The sequence below is a fragment of the Mirounga leonina genome, unplaced genomic scaffold (assembly GCF_011800145.1).
Source record: "Mirounga leonina isolate KUSES-001 unplaced genomic scaffold, KU_Mleo_1.0 Mir_101595, whole genome shotgun sequence".
NCBI classification, from domain to species: Eukaryota; Metazoa; Chordata; class Mammalia; order Carnivora; family Phocidae; genus Mirounga; species Mirounga leonina.
In genome coordinates, this window is record NW_023270158.1 from 127415 (window position 1) to 150002 (window position 22588).

Genomic DNA, 22588 nt, shown 5'->3' on the forward strand with positions numbered 1-22588 from the left:
TATGAAGTTTATATGAAAGATTAAATAAGATGCCTCTGAAGCAATCCTTTTGATAGACACAACTGGAAGGAGGTCAGTATTCTTTCATATTTGGAAAAAAAAATTAATTAGAACGATCATCTAAATGGCGAAGCCAATAACGTGAAGGCAAAAGAGAGGACTGAAGACAATCAAAGAAAGAATTCTGCTGTCACCAGAAGGAGGGAGCATGGTCACTTCACCTCGCATGCGCTCCTGACATAGCCATTGCTTTCGCTGCTTGGTCCTGCTTGGGTGATTTAAAAATGGCTCCCCATATGGTTACTCCAACGATGGAAACTTCCCACTTTCATCTATTTATTTTGATTCTACATCTTGGCCTGAAGAAAACTCCATATGGGATCAGCAAAATTACTGAATCCATCCTATTCCATTAGTGTGAGGGAAAATATAGTATCTATCTTAGTTACTTTTTTTTAGATGGAAGATATTAAATATTTATAATCCAAAGTTGAAGCACTGAAAGCTAGATGCTTATAATATTAGGGAGATGCTAAATATTCCCAGGACAGGCCAGTCCTTCTATTCTCTCTAGACCACCACACCTGCTCTTGCGGTAGGGTTGTCTCAATGTGGCATGAAACTTCAAAATAGCATAATTTTACATTATGAAAGGTGTTCTTCCTCAATTTACACTGGCCAGAATGTGAACCAAAGGCAGGGGGTGAGCCAACCCTCTACCATATTGTTCAAATGGTAACAAACATTTCAGTATCTTCTTGTTCTATCTTGTTTACAGTCTTAAACGTTGGAGCATTTCACAAAACAAGAGAATTTCTATTCAAAATGTGTTAACCCTATCAAGCACTCAAAAAGCTCTTCCTTTTCTCCATCATGGATGTAATAATAGTGATAACATCAGCTACATGGATTTTTAAAATTTTATATTTATAATTTTTTTTTTTTTAAGATTTTATTTATTTGACAGAGACATAGCAAGAGAGGGAACACAAGCAGGGGGAGTGGGAGAGGGAGAAGCAGGCTTCCCGCCGAGCAGGGAGCCCAATGCGGGGCTCGATCCCAGGACCCTGGGATCATGACCTGAGCCGAAGGCAGACGCTTAACGACTGAGCCACCCGGGTGCCCCTAAATTTTATATTTATAATGTTAATATGAAACCTGGATTGCAAGTGTGTCATTAATCTGAAAAAAAAAAAAATCAAATTATTACAACATTTGAGATTTTTAAAAATCTGTAAGTTTATATGTTTTTCACCAATTTTACTTCTCTTTTCAGTATATAAGTATGGCAGACACTATTTCCTGTTTCCCCAATATCTATTGCCCTCCTCTTCTACAGTAATAGTATTTTTAGCTGGCTGCCCAGCAAAAGAGTACCTTTCCCAGAATCACTTGCAGTGAGGTGTGGTCATATGACCAAGTTCCAGTCATTGGGATATGAACAGAAGTGACACACGCACCTTCTATAGAATGGCCTTAGAAAGTCTGCCCAACCTTCTGTTCCTCTTATTAGCAGGAATCTGAAAGTGATGGCAGGAGCTGTGATAGCCATCTTGGACCAGAAAAAGGAAGCCAATTCTTAAGTAAGACAGAACAAACACACAGGGTCTAGACCTCTGAATCCTTTTTGGAGGAGAGCCACCATACCAGCTGGCACTTTTACATCAGAAGGATGAAAACTTCTGGCACGCAGAAGTTATTATTCACATTTTGGGGGCGTTCATTATAATAGATAAACCTATATCCCAGCTAAGTAGTATGATAACAAAGTAATGAAATTATGTTTTGCTCTATTAAAAAAATAATTACAGAAGTATACAAAGAATTGTTCTTCCAAGTCATCTGGCATCCAATGGTGCTCCCAAAGTATCTTCAGAGAGGATCAGAGATTTACATTATTTTTATGGGGTCCCCAAAATGGCAGTCCTCTGAATGGTCACTCACCCTACCAACTGAAAATGGCCCAATCAACTGTGACCACTTTTCAAAAACCTAACCCATCATCAAAAGGGTGTCCCCATTGAGATCATTATAACAAATGAGCAACAGGTTTCCCTATTCCCTCTCCTGGACTGGCAGAAGAAAATAAGTAGGAGAAATGGCATTCTCTATATCCACCCCCCTCCACCCCAGCTGAAGGTCCCCTGTGGTTATAAGCTCCGACACCCAACAAACAAAATCAACCATACCATTAACCAACATTGACTGCACCACCTGCATCAAGGAGAGGTGAGGAATACAGAGATGGAGCCAGAGTGCTTAGGTTCGAACACTGGACTTGCTACTTCCTGGCTCTGCGATCTCAGTGGTGGGATCTGTGAAATGGTGGGGGTTACACTGGCTGATGCAGGTAAAGCACTTCGGATAGTGCCTACACACAGCAAGGAGTCAGTGAGGGTTTCCTGTGTGTGCATGCTGTAGGGGAGTAAATTCTGCCAACCCAAGATATGCCTCTTGGACATGTTTCAGGCTGCTGAAGAAGCTCTGAAAAAGCAAGAATTTACCCTTTTGTAAGGGACACTTACATGTATTCGGGAAATCTCCATCTGTAAGAGGGTCTCCCTCGGTGTACCCGGAAGAGGGGGAGGACTCTAAATCTCTAGAACCTTATCAACGGAGAAGGCCAGGCCTGAAATCTGCATAACGACCCTACCCTTGTGTACGCTGCTTTTCCTGGTGACCTCCCCTAACTGGTTCTTCACCCCCAAATCTTTTGTCTTTGGCTGAAGATGGTATTTAAGGTGGTGGCTTCAGCCATTTGGGGGAGTTACTCCGTTTTCCTAGGTCTCTCTCTCGTATACAGGAGGTGTACATGATATTAAATTTTTATATGATTTTCTCCTGTTAATCTGCTTCGTGTCAATTTAATTCTTAAAGCGGCCTGAAGAACCTTGAAGGGTAGAAAATTCTTCCTCCCCCGAAGTGCGTACGTGTATGTGCCCACAACAGACATGTAGGTTATACACACAACATAGATAGGCACGCATGTCTGTCCGCACACATCTATGTTATATAGTACGTACCCGTTTATATATATAATGGGGATGTATGTATATATGTACTGTGCAGGGGGCTCTCCATTTCTTGACTATACACACATATATTCAGATTTCTGTGAAAACCAAGTTGACTCCTAAAAATAAAGTGCCCCTCTGTCCTAAGTCCAAAACCTTGTCAAAGCGTATTCTCCTGCATTTGTAATATACCTAATGATTAAGTGCTTCTGCTGCTTAAACATCCCCTAAGAGGCTCTGAAAGGCCCAGTGGGATTTTCAGCTGCTCTGGCGCAACCCCAAGAGAGGGATGTGACAAGCAGGGACAGAGCAGGAAGGGCACCTAAGGCGGCAGTCTCCGGACCTGCCTCATGAGGCTCTGAACTACAATTTTATCTTCTCACTGACCAAAGGAGCTTATTTGAGCCAGCCAAAAAGGATGTTAACAGAGAAATACAAACACTCTGCTAATGAAAGATTTCCAGAAAGGCAGAAATGGATAAAAGAGCAGCTCACAACTGAAGCTCACACGGCACCCCAAGTTTTTGGAATGGATATAAAAGGGGGGGGCAGCACGGTCATTGCCTTGGTCTCCAAAACGGGACATGTTTGTATCACTGATGTGGATACAGAATGCAATTTGTGCATGCACAGACCTACACAAATTGCTATTCCCCACTTAGGCAGCATTTGAAATGTTCTGGAAGCCTCAATCATTTGCAAAATAGTCAAGTATAAAAAGACTGAGTGGCCAACAGATGCTCCAAAGCTTGCTCCACAAAGGAGGAAACAAAGCCCTTGGGCACCCACTCCAGGCTACTGCCTGGAAGGAAGGCTGAGTTGGGCACTGCTTAAGTTTGTTTACAAAGAACATGTATTCATGCATTCGACTTGTGTGTGGGGGCAGCTTTAAGGGGGTTCCACCTTCAAAAAATAAATAAATTAGGTGGTGGACTGGCTATAATGGGACCTCCAGGACAGCAGAGGAGAGATGGAAACATACTGAAACATTCAAGGCCAGTGTTGGGGGTGGGGGGGGCCCTCCGGTGGAAAGTGTGCACCTTCCCTTCAAGAGCTGCGGACTGAAGCTACCCCATCATGTGCTCAGGTACGATTTATCCCCGGGGTCCCTCAGGGATCTAGAAACAGTCCGTTAAGGTTGTTTCACTCAAACAATGGCAAGGACACAAACACGCTATGTGTAAATATCCCCATTTTTAAATGATAGACATTTAAAAGAACTCCAGTGCTTCACAGTAATAACCTCTGATATTTCTCAAAAAAAACTATGTGATCAAGTCATTTGCTGAAATGCCAGTTACATGAGGAGTGACTCACCGGACCTGTGTAGGGATTTTTTATGGCAATACAACTGTACTTATTTTTAAATCAAGTAAGCAACAGCCTGCCATTTTAAGTACAAAGTTACCATGGCAACAATAATATACACCTTATCTCCTGCACCCTAAAGATAAGTATTCATAGGTAGTACAATCACAAAAATAATTAAAGCTTTCCATTTAAGGCTCAACTACGACTAGAATTTGTCAGGCATTCAAGCAACATCTTAATGTTCGGTTTCCCAGGATGGTGTCGCCAGGCTTCTAAGGAAAGAAGCATCCCATAATGATGTCGTTTCATTATGTTACGGCAGTTACTGGCATCATTTGTGGTTTATTCTGTGACCTAACTTGTGGTTCTGATCAGTTTTATTACCAACCATCTCTATTTTCCTAATTGCATTAAACTATGAATGATAATTTGCCACATTCCGAAAATGCCCTTTTGCAAAGTCTGATCCTCCCCAGCTGGGCATGTTCCAGCACGATGTTCGCTCGTGAAAGTAAACAACAGTCAGATATAACGAAATCTGAGACTTGTTAATATCGTCCTTAAAATACCCAACCACTGGGCCAAGGAGAGAAACCGCTCCTGGCAGTAACGTAGGTCGCAGAAACGCAGACCAGCTTCGGTACCATTCTATCACTAGAAGAAAAGGCCTTGGGGCGCCCGGGTGGCTCAGTGGGTTAAGCGTCTGCCTTCGGCTCAGGTCATGATCCCAGGGTCCTTGGATCGAGCCCCGCATCGGGCCCCCTGCTTCGTGGGAAGCCTCCTTCTCCCTCTCCCACTGCTTGTGTTCCTGCTCTCGCTTGCTCTCTGTCAAATAAATAAAATCTTAAAAAAAAAAAAAAAAAAGGCCTTTTCGAAAAACACATTTCTGTTTTTCTGATTTTCATCCCTACCGGAATTTCTCTGCTCACAGGTGTATCTGACCCACCAGTCTATGGGCTCTTCCTCAAGGCCAAGGACTCTCTCACTCACCACCATAGTTCTCGTACTCACAACCGCCCTTGGGCCAGGAGTGTGCACCATGAAAATTCAGAAGCAGGCTGGTGAAACGAGCTAGATCTCGATGCTTCTGATGAAATCGATGAAAGCAGCAAGAGGATGCAAGGATCTATGGCAGACATTCAGAGCGTGGGCACCAGCTGTAGCTCCTCTTTCTGCCCAGGCAGCGCTTAGCCCCTGGGACAATGACAAAACGTTAGCCCTCCTTTGTAGCATTAGAGAGACCTCTCGTCAGGGGAAAGGAAGCGCACACGACTCTTGACTGCCTGGGCAGACGATCTACAGTGGGATAAATCTTTCTTTCCTTCACAGTCTCTTCCTTCCTGAACTTCTCCACTCCCTTTATTTACTTCCTTGGAGAAGCCATCAACACTCTTCAATCTCACGGATGGGTCAAGAGGCCAAACCTTTCATCACAGAGATTTCCAATACCAGTATGCCAGGACGGCGGATGTCCCCGAGAGGATGGGGGCAAGCGGACCGCAGGTGGGGGTGGTGGCCCACGGAGCGTTTTCTTGCCTGGCCAACATCCGGCTCCAGGATTTCCGTGTGATAAGACTTTTGTGAGTGCACACCTGCTTTCAAATATAAGGATAAGTACTATAATAAACAGGGTTCTGATTACTTGCTTTTTCGTAAGAGGATGAACTCTCAATTCTAGGAAACCAAGATGGGTCTCACCATTCTTAATGTCATCCTCAAAGAGCAATTTATTCAGTTCAAGTAATGTTCATGAACGTTTAGCAGCTTTATAGAAATAACACAAAAGACTTTATAGAAATAACACAAGACTTTCAAATAAGCCGTGTAGAAGCCTCAGTAAGTGAAATTATATTGGCTTTTTCTCACAAAGATGTTAAAGATGCACCAACTGAACATTCATTGGAAGAGAGAGATAAATATGTTTAGGAATAATTAAAGTGCATGGACATAAAAACTTGATGCTTACCTAGAAAGGCCGTTTTTACCAAGTTCGACTAGAAATATGGAGGAAAAACCTTTCTTGCAAAGTTTCACTACAGTAACTTTTATTTTTTTTTTCAAGATTTTATTTATTTATTTGACACAGAGAGAGACAGTGAGAGAGGGAACACAAGCAGGGGGAGTGGGAGAGGGAGAAGCAGGCTTCCCGCCGAGCAAGGAGCCTGATGCGGGGCTCGATCCCAGGACCCTGGGATCATGACCTGAGCCGAAGGCAGACGCTTAACAACTGAGCCACCCAGGCGCCCCACTACAGTAACTTTTAAAGGCCAATATTAAACCACTGAGAAGCACTTATTACATTTAAGCAAATGAACACATTGAACACAACTAGACGACTAGACCCAGCTTCCCCCGTGTCGTACTTACCTGTTACCCACAAGGGGGTACCACACACTTGAAGAGAACGTAGCACACAAACCCACATTTACTGAGCAGATAAATTGGGGCATGATTCATCCTATGGTTGAATGCTTCACCAAAGGAGCTGCCAAAAGCCAGTAGTCTTTAGTTCTTGAGTATCTATGAGGGAAACCCTAGGTTTGGGGACAGAGAAACCTAAAGCCAGACTCCTCTGAAGATTAATCAGAAGGAGGCCATGGCCACCATCTGCAAAGTTTCATGAATAAAAAAAGAAAGAAGCAAAGAAATGAATGGGGATTTCTTTTGTCTCCCCACAGTACCAGGCAGGAAATGGGCCTTGGGAGGGAATATTCAGGCCACTACCTTCCTTCTAGCTTGTTGAACATCTGGGCTGTAGCAGACTGAACCATATAAACATGCCATACTGGATGCCAGGATGGTCCAATATTGTCTATTTCATGCGCCTCAACCCAAGACCTTCACCAGGGATTGGGGAAGTCAGGTAAATAAGATACTTAAATCAACCCTTGTACTGGTCATCCGCAGGTCTTAGAACAAAATAAAAAGGTTCAACTTATTGCTTGAAATTAAATGGTGAATGAAAAAAATAACTGGTTCACTTCAGTGTTCTATGCTCTTTTCGTGTTACAGGAGTACTTGAGAGTTTGCTAGGAAGAGGCCGGTGTAATAAATAAAATCTCTCAGGTAAAAAGAATTTTCTGAATCAAATTAATTACGATGCATTTCATAACAGACATGTCATCATTTGTCTCATTATCGTCATCATGAAGAAAGCCTTGATTGTGGTATGAATTCATTGGACATCAACTGAATTAAACAACTAGGTCCGTATCAGCACCAGGAGTTAGTAACTTCCAGGACTAGGTTTGTCCGCATCACAGAGGCTTGTCCTGCAGGCTCCCCTTCAGAAAGGCACCTTCGGAAGCCGGCAGCTCCTGTGCCTGGAACCCTTTATTTGGTGTCTACAGTCCCTGCTTGCCCTATTTCAGCCCCAAACCCAAACCTTCCCGCAGACCATCGTTTTAAAGGTTTGCAGTGAGGGTCTTTCAGGACTTCAAAAGTTCAATCTGAGTCTGTGTCCCCACCTTGGCACCTTCACTCTGGGGTCCACATGATTCTCTGTTTGGGGAGGGGCAGGCCCTGCGCCCTGCAGGATGTTTAGCAGCACCTCTGTCCCCTGGGGGGTAGTGACCAAAAATGTCCCCAGACATTGCCAACTGTCCCCTGGGGGGCAAAACTGACCCTAGAGCAGAACCATCGGACTAAGCGACAAACTCTTCGAACAAAACATAACTTGTTGCTTTTTAAAGAACCCAAGGCCTCCACTGCTCACCAGTCGCTGAACGAGGGAAGCTCTGCTTTCCAAACACTCCCTCTGAGCACTGAGGAAAGAGCCTGCCCAGGCAGCAAGTCACCAGCCACGTAGTGCTTTCTAACCGGCAACCCACTCTAGGTCACGGTTACTCGGATCAGAAGTTGGATTCTTCCTTTTAATGGTATGTCATTTGTCATGTTAGGCTGAGGAAATTGGAACGCATTCACAAAGTAGAAATACCCCCGTTTTTGTTCAAATCCCTAAACGCTAAAATAGGATGACAAACAATTTCATATCCAAATTTTGATTTCAATTTTAAATTCTAGAGTTTCCGCATCCCAGGGTCCTGGGCTCGAGCCCCGCATCGGGCTCCCTGCTCTGCGGGGAGCCTGCTTCTCCCTCTCCCACTCCCCCTGCTTGTGTTCCCTCTCTCGCTGTGTCTCTCTCTGTCAAATAAATAAATAGAATCTTTAAAAAAATAAAATAGGGGCGCCTGGGTGGCTCAGTCAGTTAAGCGTCTGCCTTCGGCTCAGGTCACGATCCCAGGGTCCTGGGATCGAGCCCCTCATCAGGCTCCCTGCTCAGCCAGGAGCCTGCTTCTCCCTCTCCCGCTCCCCCTGCTTGTGTTCCCTCTCTCGCTGTATTTCTCTCTGTCAAATAAATAAATAAAACCTTTAAAAAATTTTTTTAATAAAATAAAATAAAAATAAATGTATGGAGGTATATGTGTGCATTGGTTGGTGGGGGATGGTGCCCAGGGACGGCAGCCGGTGTGTAGAAACTGTCCAACAGTCCAGTTTTGTTCTGGACACCAACAGTAAGGGAGTAACAACCCTCTATTAAAAATTACATTTCCAAAAATGTCCTAGGAGAATTCAAATTTGTGATTTCTGTTGCCTCCAAATAAACAAAAGTTTGAGGCCTTGTGGAGGAATATTTCTGTGAAGTGATGGGTAACAGCCGTACATGTAATCTCATTTGACGGCTGAATAAACCACTTTCTGGAATAAATCAAGCTCGCGCTCCAACCCAATGCTGGCCTCTTCTTCACTGGGTGAATAGCTATGTGAAAATATTCCAGGAAAAGTTTTCCATTAAACTACTTAGGGGAACGAGGTAATCTTGAGTCGGCCATGAAAAGTTCCTTTTCTCAAGTAAGATCACCAAATGTGGAAGTAACACTCTACCAGAAAAGGATTGTTTAAACCACTCTAGGATTACCTTAGCTTCATCGCTGTAACAGATGAGTGGAAAATCGGCTCCTCTTCTCTTTCAACAAAGAATTTGCATCCTGAATATAAACTTGGTCTTTGTAATGGAGCCAACTGGGTCATATTTTTCTTTAAGAAGAAATCCACATCTGGGGCACCTGGGTGGCTCAGCTGGGTTAAACATCTGCCTTTGGCTCAGGTCGTGGTCCCAGCGTCCTGGGATGGAGCCCCACATTGGGTTCCCTGCTCAATGGGGAGCCTGCTTCTCCCTCTGCCTCTTCCCCTGGCTTGTGTCCTCTCTCTCTCGCTCACTCACTCTCTCTCTCTCTCAAATAAATAAATAAATAAAATCTTTAAAAAAAAAAAAGAAGAAATCCACATCTTAACATATCAAGGGCTTTCTTATCTAATCTTATTATAATATGTCAAGAGTCCATTTTAGTAGAAATACCTCACTTCACCTGTGTTCTTATGACCAGGCTGATACGTGATAACTGAGAATCCGCTTCCCCCTACGGCCTCTATGTTCATCTGAACAAGTGTATATATTACATTGTACTTTCAGAAGCCACAGGTCGGTGGAAGGAAACCACGACATCCCATGGAATTAGATTTGACACCAAATGATTCACTGTTTCCCTTAAAAAAAAAAAAAAAAAGCCACAAAAACTAGGAGGGACCTTTAATAGATTTTTTTTTTAAGGGTGCACAAAAACATTATTGGCGATATAAAAGAAGATCTAATTGTATGAAGAGCTGTATCATGTATACAAATGGAAGGTTCGACAGGGTAAATACACTGACTATCACAGAAATTATGCTGTAAGTTCACTGTAATCCCACTCAGAATCCTAACGGGGATGTTTGTGGAACATGAGAAGCAGATTCCAAAAGCACAGCAAAAAGAAAAAAAAAAAAAAAAAACTGAGTCTGTCTCAGGCACTTTTAAAGAAGAGCAAGAGGAGAGAAATTCTCCTAGGAGATACCCAGGCTTATTATACACCTACAACAATCAAGACAGTGTGTACTCCTAGCACACAGATGGCAAACACAGAGCCAAGAAACAGAATAGAGTCCAGAGATGTACACACACTTACAGTAGGGAAATTGAAAACATGAGAGAAGGTATTATATAAAAACCAGTGGAGAAAGGATGAGCCATTAAGTACACGGTGGTTTCTGCATAGAAAATAGAAAATAAAACTAGATTTCTATCTCATACCAAAAAACTAAAATCCCAATGGAATGAAGACTGAAAAATGAAAAGCACACTTTTAAAAAAGCTTTACAAGAAAATATAGAAGAATAGAAGAACATCTTCATGACTTTGGAGATAAGAACTATTTTATTTTATTTTATTTCATTTTAAGATTTTACTTATTTGACAGAGAGAGCACAAGTAGTCAGAGTGGTAGACAGAGGGAGAGGGAGAAGCAGGCTCCCTGCTGAGTGAAGACTCTGATGCGGGGCTCGATCCCAGGACCCTGGGATCATGACCTGAGCCGAAGGCTGACGCTTAACTGACTGAGCCACCCAGGCGCCCCCCCACCTTTTTTGGGAACAATTTTAAAATAAGGCAAAAATTAGGAGCACAAATCATAAAATAAAAGATCCATTAGGGTTTATTACAACAACAAAAAATTCAGTACAACAAAAGATACGTTCCACAAAGTTAAAAGATAAACCAGAGAGAGGAAGAGGACATTGAGGACACATTTAACCAAGGACTAGTATATCCATAATGTATAAAGAATCACTACAAACTAGTAAGAAAAAACAAGGATGGGGCACCTGGGTGGCTCAGTCATTAAGCGTCTGCCTTCGGCTCAGATCATGGTCCCAGGGTCCTGGGATCGAGCCCCGCATCGGGTTCCCTGCTTGGCGGGGAGTCTGCTTCTCCCTCTCCCCCTGCTTGTGCTCTCCCTCTCTCAAATAAATAGAATCTTTAAAAAAAAAAAAAAAAAAGAAAGAAAGAAAGAAAAGAAAAAACAAGGATATAGGGGTGTCTGGCTGGCTGGGTCAGGAGAGCATTTGACTCTTGATCTCAGGGTCATGAGTTCAAGCCCCATGTTGGGCATGGAGCCTACTTAAAAGAAAAAAAGAAAAAAGAAAAGAAAAGAAAAAACAAGGATATAAATGGAAAGAGAAAACTCAAGTGGCCAATAACCTACCAAAAACTTTCAACCAGTCTAGGGACCGCCAACATAAAAAACAATGAAATACCACTTCATACCTATCAGATTTTTAAAAAATCCCACTGTTGACGATACCGAACGCTGGTGAAGATACAGAGAAATGCAAGTCCGTGCACTGTTGGCGTCAGTGTGAATGGATACCAGTACCCAGGAAGCAGCGATGACACCACGCTCCGTGCGGTGACAAAGCATTCATTCTGCTGACGACACCATTACCCCAGTCAAAAAGAGGACAAAGCTCCTCATTGAAGGAACGAGGGCAGATTATTACTCGTCTAAGTCCAAACAACACGGGAAGTTCATTTAAGCAAAAACATTTTTATATCTAGTTCTAAAATTTGTCAGGTGGAAAACCAGAAATCATCCCAGGCCTCCAGCCATTTGCCCACCTTGTTTTGTGCTGGGAACGGCCAGCCGCCAGTTCACTAGCTACTATTCATTCAGACAATTTTTTTAAAGATTTATTTATTTATTTTAGAGAGAGTGAGGGAGAGAGCATGAGGGGGAGAGGGAGAGAGAATCTTAAGGAGACTCCCCACTGAGCGCGGAGCCCGACGCAGGGTTCGATCTCACGATCTCGAGATTATGACCTGAGCCAAAACCAAGAGTTGGATGCCAACCGACTGCACTACCCAGGCGCCCCTAATTCAGAAAACTCTTAAAACACCATCTTCTTCCAGAAACTAATTGGGAGGGGGTCTCAACATCTGTTATATCCTTATAGCTCGAAGCCATAAAAGTTATATTGATCAGATCCTTTTTTCAGATCCTGAATAAATAGGCTACGTCTACCACCGGCCCTTTATTTACACCCCCGCCATCACATACTTTCCATTTCCCAGGGGGATAATGGGGCTAGGCTACCTTAGCTCTGTAATCTCTTCAGCCATATGCATGTTTTTCCAGTACCTGTCTCACTGCTCATCAATTATTTTCAAAAGCCCTTCTCACACCTGCTGTGTCAATGTTTTCCACTTAAAATAAAGGGTAGGAGGGATGCCTGAGGGGCTCAGTCGCTGAAGTGTCTGCCTTCAGCTCAGGTCATGATCCCGGGGTCCGGGATCGAGCCCCATGTCTGGCTCCCTGCTCCGCGGGGAGCCTGCTTCTCCCTCTCCCTCTGCCTGCCACTCTGCCTACTTGTGCTCTCTATCTCTCTGTCAAATAAATAAATAAAATCTTAAAAAAAGAAATAGAGGGTAGGAATCAGTGGTTTACGGACTCCCTAGAACACCTTACATATGAAGGCATTTAATAAGTGCTTTTAACCATAGCGATTTAGAAGCAGGTCTATTTTTCAGACAGAAAACATCACCAAATTTTAAAATAATGTTATTAACGGTGATCAGACCTAAGGGTTTATCCTGTATGGTTCCATTTCTATAAAGTGGAAAAACAGGCAAAACTATGTTGGCAGAAATTAGGAGTGATTACCCTTGGTCAGGGCGCCTCAAAGGGAGCTTGTGGGGAATTTCTGCACCGCTGGTAATGTTTTGCTTCTTAATCTACGTACTGGCTAAGTTGGTAAAAACTTATTAAGCTGTATGCTTAAACGGTTTGCCCACTTTCTGTGTATATATTATACTTCAAGAGCAAATTTTTAAGTGATTTTTATAATATCCGTGCCTCTCAACAAAACATCTAAAAGTATTTGTGACGATACCATTATATAACAGAGTTCAAACCAGTTTTTGGTAATCCAGGACACTGGCTTGGCAAAATGGTAATAATTCATGAAATGGAAATTCATCTCTTTAATGTTCTGAATTGTTTCACTTACCATGGAAACTGTCAGAATATGCCACATGAGAAAACTAAAAGGAAAATATAAAATAAAGTGCTGCAAATAAAGTTATCTTTTTTTTTTAAAAAGATTTTATTTATTTATTTTAGAGACAGAGCACAAGAGGGGGGAGCGGGAGAAGCAGACTCCCCGCCGAGCAGGGAGCCCGACGCGGGACTCGATCCCGGGACTCCAGGATCATGACCTGAGCCGAAGGCAGTCGCTTAACCGACTGAGCCACCCAGGCGCCCCTCAAATAAAGTTATCTTAAGGGTCTGAATTTCTTTGCTAATTACATCTCCATTCTTTGCTCCTTGTGTGAAGAACAGATGCCTGAATTCAAGCTGCCATTTAAAAACCCTCCGTTTAAACATTCTTTTCAGGGACTTGTGAAACATCACATTCCTAAACCTAACAGAGGGACCCGATGCACATACAGAACAGCCAATTTCCTAGGCTCCTTCTAACCGTCACTTCCAACGTTCTCGTGCTTTTTACACCAGAACTAGTCTCCAAGTGTGCTCAAACCTCTCTGAACAGACCAAGTTAAGGTCTCCGGCGGGGTTGGGGGCGGGGAGGGGGGACACAGAAGGAGGGGGGCACGGAGGGGGGTGCAGGGAAATCTCCGGCTGTGGGAAAGGATCTTTGTGAGCAACAAGGGGGACATCAGTCCTTCCTCCTACAACTCCTGCATCTCTCAAACACATGGAAAAATGTAATGAAGTCATGACTACAGACCCCAAGGACAGGACAGGACAGAATGGAACGTGCGGGAAGGTTGCCTTAAAGGCTTAATCTCGGTAGATTTGATTATAAGCTAAGGAGATGAATTCTAAATATGGAAAGGCCATCAAGGTAATTAAGGATATTAAAAAATGGGACTAGATCCTTGATGTCTTTCTACTTAATGAAGAGCACAAAAGATGATGAAAGCGATTTTAGTAAGCAAGGCCAATTTCATATAGATTTCAGTCCTTTCAGAGCTAAGTGCACTGAACAGCAGAACAAGTTACCAAGGAAAGCCGGGCACTCTCTATTCCCAAGGGGGTCTGGTCTCATTAATGAGATTGTTTAGTTGCCCTTTTACTCCAAAGAAAGAGTGAACTAGGTGGTCTGCAAGGGCCCCCATTATATCTACAGATTCTCTGAGGATCTTGAAAAAAAGGTTAAAAAAAAAAAAAAAAAACCTTCCTTCAGCTAGAAGTATCGAGCATCCCTTTTGGAAGGCAAACACCCTTTTACCCAGAGATCTTCCTGTTCAGCAAATGTGCTCAAGTAAGTCCTCAATGATGCCCCTACAAAAGGTTTTCAATCCCTCTTATTCTAAAGCAGGGGTTCTCAACATGGGCGGTTTTTGGCCCTCAACGATTGTTATATGGCCACGTCTGGAGACATTTCTGGTTGTCACAACTAGGGGAGTGTTACTCGCACGTAGTTGGTGGACACCAGGGATGCTACTAAATACCCCCCAATGCACAGATGATGAACGATTTAGCCCAAAATGTCAATAGTGCTGAGGCTGAGAAAACTGGCTCAAGAGGGAAGGAGGGGCGCCTGGAGGCTCAGTTGGTAGAGCATGTGACTCTTGATGTCAGGGTTGTGAGTTTGAGCCCCACATTGGTTCTAGAGATTACTTAAAAATAAAATATTTAATTAAAAAAAAAAAGAAACGGGGGCGCCTGGGTGGCTCAGATGGTTAAGCATCTGCCTTCGGCTCAGGTCATGATCCCAGCATCCTGGGATCGAGTCCCGCATCGGGCTCCCTGCTCCTTGGGAGCCTGCTTCTCCCTCTGCCTCTCTCTCTGTCTCTCATGAATAAATAAATAAAATCTTTAAAAAAAAAAAAAAAAAAGAAACGGAAGGAAAGGAAAGGAAAAAAAACCTTCTTTTACTTCAGTATCTGTCTCCAGCTGTCCAAGAAGAAAGTAGAATTTAACAGTCCTACAGAAAACAAAGAGGCAACCAAATACTATGCAGTAACTCTAACTCAACATCCTTTACAGTACATCTTGTCACACCGAGTTCAAATATACTGAGTTATACACAGCCGTTAAGAATAAAATGCAAAAGATCAGGTTTAAATACCTTTTCCTTTGGCAGATTTTGTTTTCTAACAAAGTAAGCAGTTTTTATTCCTAGACATTAAAATCCTATCTTCTGATTACTAGAAAATGTACTCCTTTTTTATTAAGTGGTCAGTTCATCTAGCAGATGTAATCATCAGATGTAAGCATCAACCTATCAAGATAAATTTTAAAATAATTGCCCAAGATTGATGGAGAACAAGAGAATACAAATTGCCTACATCATGAGGAATTAATAGGGGACTATCACCACAGAGCCTGCAGACGACAGGATTAAACAGTTAATACAAGAATATTATGAACAACTTAACGTCCATAAAGTTGATAACTTAGACAAAATGGAAAGTCCTTTAAAAACACAACTCAGCAAAAATGAAATAAAGAGAAAGAGTAAATTTGAATAGTACTATCTCTGTGGGGAAAAAAAATAGAACTTTAAACATTTCTATAAAGAAAACTCCAGACCCGGATCACTTCACTGGCGAAATGTTTCAAATATTTAAGGAAGAAAAGCGCCACTTTTAAGATAACTAATCAAATAAACAAATAGACAAGACCAGGTTCCATTTCAATGCCCACCCGCTCTGGAGTCACACCAAACATGGCCTTTTCCAACCCAGAAAGGCTCACGCTTCCTTCCTTCTCCACTTTATCCTTTGAAAGGGAGGAGGCAATAGACAATATTAAAAACATTTTTGTAAGATCCAGGTCTATGTGTCCATTTGTAATTAAAACGCGTCCCCCCCCCCCCCCCCCATTTCCTACTGTTCCCCACCCCCATTCTCTGCTCAGGCCAAACCAGTTTCTTCAGGATTCCACCAGGAACTCTGCTCACTCCTACCTCTCTTCCACGGCACCCTAAGCCTTTCCACTCTTCTCAAAACACCTCAAATCCAAGTCTCCACCAGAAGCTTCCGATAAGCTACAAGAGCTCACCCTTCTCAGAACTCCTTCTAGACTTCCATTTGGAATTTTACAATTAGACACTAACGATTCTCTGTCTCGGTGGTTTCTTTTATCTCCTCCGATTGGCAGTTCCATCCATCACTTCCCTGCTTGAAATCCCTTGGCGATTCTCCCCAAGCAAGAGGGTAACACGAAGTTCTTTGCGGCTCTTACCTGTGGCCCGGCCCCGCCGCAGGCCTCAGCACCCCCACATCCAGGCCATGCCCACCTCCATGGCCCCGCATCCCGCAGCCTCCCCCACTGCCCACTCCTGCACATCTGTACCCAGGGCCTAGGTACAGCCACTCCTGGCCACTGCCACCCTTGTCCTCCTGCTCATCCTTCAAGTCTTCCATCAAGGGTAACTATCTCCCCAGAGAACCCCACTCTGAAATACCAACACCAATGCCCCCCCATCTCATTTTCCTTGGACAGAGGAAATTATTCTACAGGAGCTATAATTACTTCTATTATAATTCTTCATTGGTCTCTCTGAGACAGCTGTGCTGATTTAAGGACAGAACGCAGTTTGGGGTGTTGTTGTTTTTGTTTTTTTTTTAATTTAAGTTATCGCTACACCTAAGGCGAGGCTCGAACCAGCACTCACGACCCCGGGATCCAGAGTCGCATGGCCTCGCAGCGGCGCGTGCTGAACCCAACTGCGGAGGAGAATGGAAACACTCCGACCGAGTGACCTTTCAGTCCTGGCCGCAAGGATGAATTTCCCCGCAACGGCGTTTCACTCCAAGCTGCCCTCAACTTCAAAAATCCAACAAGAGGGAAGTACTTTTCACCAAGGACAGGAAAATATTTTAATACATCAAAAGGAAAAAAAAAAGCTAAAGGCAAAACAACTGCTCTGTAAATTGCTTTTGTGTCTGTCTGCCTCCGGCCATCAAATTACTTCTGAAGCGTCTTCAAGCTCTGAATTCTGTTATTCTGTGCAAATCTGTGCTGAAAGTATTCATGTTATTAAGAAACAGTACTTAAAGTCATTCGCCCTATTTCATTCAGGGTGGTTTATCACAGTTTTGTAATACATAAATTATATACAACGTACCTTGTAATCTGTACGTTTATAACATAGATAGACCTTAACAAAGCGTCTACCCCATGGACGCACCCAATTACTCCATTATTCTCTACTCCTTTTGTAAGCCATATTGACCACTGTCCACAGAACTTGGTTTCAAGGTTATTCCGCAGGACATCTATATACTCTTTCTGCCACCAGCTGAATTGTGTACCTAAGAGTCAGTCGGGTTTGCTCCCCAACCTAACTATGTCAGTTGTATTTGTTACTGTAATTATGAAATTTAATTCCATACTACACAGGCTAAGAAAACGTGTGCAAAAGAAAGAGCTTTTATTTCTTTGAAACCCAAGCTCATTGCTTTGGCAAGCCTTAAAAATGAGTCACTTGGAAAAATAGTTGCCTGAAACCATGGACAGGACAATTGTAGAGGTTTAAGGGGAGTGCGGTAGATGATAGAAGAGCATTCTGCACAGAGACTGGCTCCCGATACCCTTAAGCTCTCATTTTACTTTAGAGGACTCTGAAACTGAAAATCAGAAGCCAATGAATTTGGGCTGTGATTGACATGCGAGCGAGACTTCAAGGAATCCCAACCAGGGCTCACACTGAAAGCAAAGACCTCAACTCTACAACAAAATACTGGCGAATTAATGTTTAAAGTTAATTGAATGTTTAAGACACACATGTGGCACTTTTGATGATTCACCACTTTAGCATTTTCAAGAAACCATCTAACCGCCTGACCCTGGGTGCGGCAGCTAAGGATCGGCTCTAAAACCCTTGCAGGGGTCAAGTGGTTTGGGCAACAGCTTTTGCTGGAGCAAAAATACACTAATTAATTATTTCCTGTTGGTCACAAACATAACTCTGCGCTACTGGACTGTGAGGGTTACTTAAAATTTCAGTTTGCCTCCAGAGACTGAAAGGGAGCCCTCTCCAAGACCTGAGGGTGGGCTCCATGTAAGATCTTTACACTCACAGGGAGGGAGGCGAGCACATTCTGGAAATACTTCCTGCCCGGCTATTTGTCAGGAGACGGTTCCTTTGTCTGCAATTGCATCTGAATTTCTGAGCAAACCTCCCGAACCAGACACGTAGGTGTGCCTGTCTGGTTCCTCAGGGCGCTTCCTTCTGAGTCTTGCCTCCGAAGGTGATCTGGGCCGGTGTGTGGGGAGAGCAAAGTTCTCTGCAGCCGCCAGCTCTCGGAGGAAGAGGGCAGGGGAAGCCAAAGCTGGAAGCACCGCGCACAGCTTCCTCCACCAGGCTCCCCGGAGCAGGGCCACTATGCCCGTTGGCGGGCACGTCAAGATGCCAGCATTCAGCCTGACTACAAACGCTGGCTTCCCGGAAACCGATGGTGTTTGAACAATTAGGGAGCGGTTTGCTCATATTTTTCAAGCATCACATTACCTTCTCCTTTCTTTTTTTCTACATTATACCCCTTTAGATCTGTAAGAGCCCAAAGAAATAACTTCATCAAATCCTCGTATTCTGTAGTAAAGGGAGATCAAGAAGAGAAAATGATTTAGCTAAGACCACAGAGCAAGCTGGTGGGATTGCTGGGGCAGACACACGGCCTCTGGCTTGCCCTGCTTTTCCTCAGTTTCCTCACCCTGGGGACCCGCAGCACCAGCACCACCAGGGAGCTTGCCAGACCCGCAGAAACCCCGCTCCCATCCAGGCCCGCTGAGTGAAAAAACTGCTTCTTCAACAAAATCAAAGAGGGTTTGTATGCACGTTACAGTTAAAGAAAAACTGCTCTGAGCCAGTTGTTTGTACTGCTCTTTTGTGAAATGACCGTTTAAATTCATAATCCTCAAAAAAAATGTCCTTGCCACAAAGTGGATGAAAACAATTAGTTATTTTGCGGTCTCTGGTCATTTCACATAGAATTTGCACTTAAAAGGATAGGCAACTAATGAATCAAAATCAGCGCTTCTCTCTGGATACATAAGCCATGTCAAAGCAGGGTGGATATTCCACAAATGCCTTTATCAGAGCTTATGACACTGAACCCGAGTAGTTGCTAAGGTCTTCAGGCCTGTGAATAAGGTAACAGAGTAACGATTCTGGGGGCGCCTGGCTGGCTCAGTCCCTAGAGCATGGAACTCTTGATCTCAGGGTCCGGAGTTTGAGCCCCACGTTGCGCACAGAGATTACTTAAAAAAAAAAAACAATTCTGTTAGGCAACATGAGTTCCCAACAGAGAAAACCAGAGTAAAACCAGGAAATGTGTGTGCACATGCACACAGGTGGACATTGGCCAAACGTGGAACCCTTCAGCCAGGGAAGTAATTCGTTTCGACGCGTTCACTTAGGTGATGTACTGCATACGAACATGTAACATCAACATCTTCCCATTGGGCCAAACACCCAAAGTTACTGACTAGTCAAACACACTTCAAACATCAATTGGCTCGTTGCATTTACATGAACCGTCCAGAATAGGCAAATCCCTCGACACAGAAAGTAGATTAGCGGTTGCCAGGGGAGATGGGGGTGGGATGGGGAGTGACTTCCAAGGGGCACAGGGTTTCCTTTTAGGGTGATGACTCCGTCAGTGGTGGTGGCAGCACAACTCGGAATACACACAAATCACGAACTCTGTATGCTCAAATGTGCAAATTGTGTGGTTTGTAAATTATAGCTCAACAAAGCCCTAAAAACCCCACAACTCCTTCAACAAGAACAGGTTTTAAGAGACACTGAGAGATAAAACTGCATGCACCACTCCTGCTCAGTATTTTTTCAACTTAAAGATGTTGAATACCTTACACTTTGAGTCCAAAGGGGCTTTTATTTCCATAAACCTCACTCATTTTACCAGTCAGTAAATGAACTAATACCGGGTTAAGGAAGTGACTTGCGTAAGAACCCAAGTCCCAACTTGCACCAATGGCGAGAATTTTCCCAACATTAAATCATTTCCATTGAAACATTCATAAGGGTATGCTGGGTAATTAAATACATCTGGAAAAATAAAACCAGTTCATGGCCTTGTGGTGTATTTACTAAGAATCTACCAAAGGAAATCACTATGTTTCCTTTTGGCATGAAGGGCCCCTTTTTTTTTTTTTAATGTAAAACCTAAAAACTGAAACCAAGGCTACTGCCAGAACAAGTGAGGTATGCACAAATTAACATAAATTGGCAACTGAAGTGTAGAACCAACAATTGTCCCAGACACAAAGTACTTCCTTGAGACCAGGCCTCTGGTTTGGGCATTTGCCTCATGAGAACTGCCATCTAACCTCCACACCTATTTAAACACTAAAGCCTGCCCCCAAGGAAGCCCAGGGTCCTGTGAAAGCCATCCTCAAGAAGGTTCCCCGGGTGGTAACTGGATGCTCCATTTCGAACTAGTACAAATTCTAACACCTAGCGTTAATGAACCAGAAGTAACTTTATTTCAGGAAAACCAGTTAATGCTTCCCTCAGCCCTGTACTTCTTTACCTTCAACATCTCTGCGCCAAGCATTGCCAAAATAGTTCCAGGCTCAGCAGCAGCCATTTGATTTTTGTGTATGAACCTCATTTAAAGGGAAGCATTAAAAAGGGGGGAAGCATTAAAAAGGGGGGGAGCCTTGAGGGTCACCTGGCTGGCTCAGTTGGTGGAACAGGGGACTCTTGATCTCCGGGTTGTGAGTTCGAGCCCCACCTTGGGTGTAGAGATTACTTAAAAATATTTTTTAAAAAATAAGTAAAATAAAAGGGAACATTGAGTGATGGGACTACTCAGGTGGGGGCATTAAGAGAGGTAGGAACCAGAGTTACAGGTCACTCAATTCTGCCCTTTCTAGAAGGATTTTATCCTAGCTCTCCCCTAACTTTTTGGTAAGAAATTCTCTTGTTGGATTCGGGAGCCTTGTTTCCTCCCATATTTTGACCACCTAGTCCATTAAAAAAGATTCAACTATACAATTCTTTGCTCCTCCCTTTGAATTCAAAATAATAAGCTCTCCCTACTGTCCCTGACCAAAATTACAATCGGCACAAAATTACACCCCCTCACTTACACACACACACACACACACACACACACTCTCGCGCGCGCTCTCTCTAGCGCTCGCTCGCTCTCTCGCTCGCTCTCAATAGCAGAGGGATGCAGACTGGGTAAGAGGCCACGGGTGGGGATGGGGGACGGGCAGGGATTCCCAAGCCCCGACCATTAACCCGCAATGGTTAAACCCACGGCGCTCCTCATTAGGAATGCTCCGGCGTGGCTCCACAGTCTGTGGCTTTTGTGGCGCTTGTGGCCGCAGTCTGGCTGCAGAGAAGGATAACAGAGCAGGGAGAGAAGCCCTTTCCCAGTCACAGCCCTCAGACATTTCCCGGGGTGCGGCGGAATTAGGTCGTTTTCCACAGCATTCCCGAGTTTCCCTTCCGATGGAGTCCCCATTTAACGACATGCTGCTGACGGCAGCATGTCGGGGTGTTAGGAGGGGACGGAAAGAATCCCACAGCCGCCTAACATTCGCCCCGGGCCAGGTTGGAGATTTTCGGTCTCCAGAACTGGGCTTTCACCGTCACTAGTCGATCCCCCCAGCTGCACTCGAGTCCGCTTGGCAACCCGTGTCCACCTGCGCCCAGGTCCGCATTTTGATAGTTGGAACGGGGGACAAAGAAAAGGGACTCACCCTCTGACCCATCCTGTCCCTCTCCCCTCCCCCCTTCCTGGTATCAAGGGTCATGGTTCCCAAATGAGCTCTCGGAAGACCCCAGCCTCGGGGAACCGGGCGTTCGTTTCGTGTCGGGTTGAAGGGCAAGAAGACCACGGCAGGGTGGGACAGGACCGGACTGGGAGCTCGGGCGACAGGAGAGCGTTCCGGGAAATGAGCAAGAGACTCCTCTCTACCACCCCTTAAAATAAAGCCGCCCGGGACGCCCCGTCTGCTTGCTCCGCACCCCCTCCCGGGACACCGGCTCTTGCCCTCCCGCGGGCCGCGCGCCGGGGTTGGGGGGGGGGGGGCGGCTGCCAGAGCGCAGCCGGGACGGGGACGCCCCGCCGCGGGGCAGGGACGCGCACCTGGGCGTTCGGGACACCTGCGTCGCGCCCCTCCCACCTCCGGCCTCCGGGCGCGGAGGTGCCCCGGGAGCCCCACCTGAGCGGGGGTGCGGCGGGGGCCGGGGCGCGGGGCCAACGCGCTCGCTTACCCATGGCTGGAGACGGGCGGGAGGGGCGCGGGCTCCGGGCGCTCGGGCTCCCCGGGGACGGGCAGAGCCGGTGGCACAAGTTTGCAGGTCTGGCGGGCACGTGCGCCGGGGGCTCCGGGCGGGCTGCGCTGCTGGGCTGGCGGCTGGCGGCTGGCGGCTCG

General features: G+C 44.7%; 1 protein-coding gene across 2 annotated transcripts in view; it reads right to left on the reverse strand.

Moving 5' to 3' along the window:
* GPM6B (glycoprotein M6B) overlaps nucleotides 1-22544 on the reverse strand; it is a 149158-nt gene extending 126614 nt beyond the window's left edge. For both annotated transcript variants that reach the window (XM_034999491.1, XM_034999350.1), the window contains exon 1: nucleotides 22428-22544. In XM_034999491.1, coding sequence (XP_034855382.1) covers nucleotides 22428-22431 — 4 coding nt within the window. In that variant the 5' untranslated portion in view covers nucleotides 22432-22544. The remainder of the gene's footprint in view (nucleotides 1-22427) is intronic.
* Nucleotides 22545-22588: the final 44 nt, after the last annotated feature.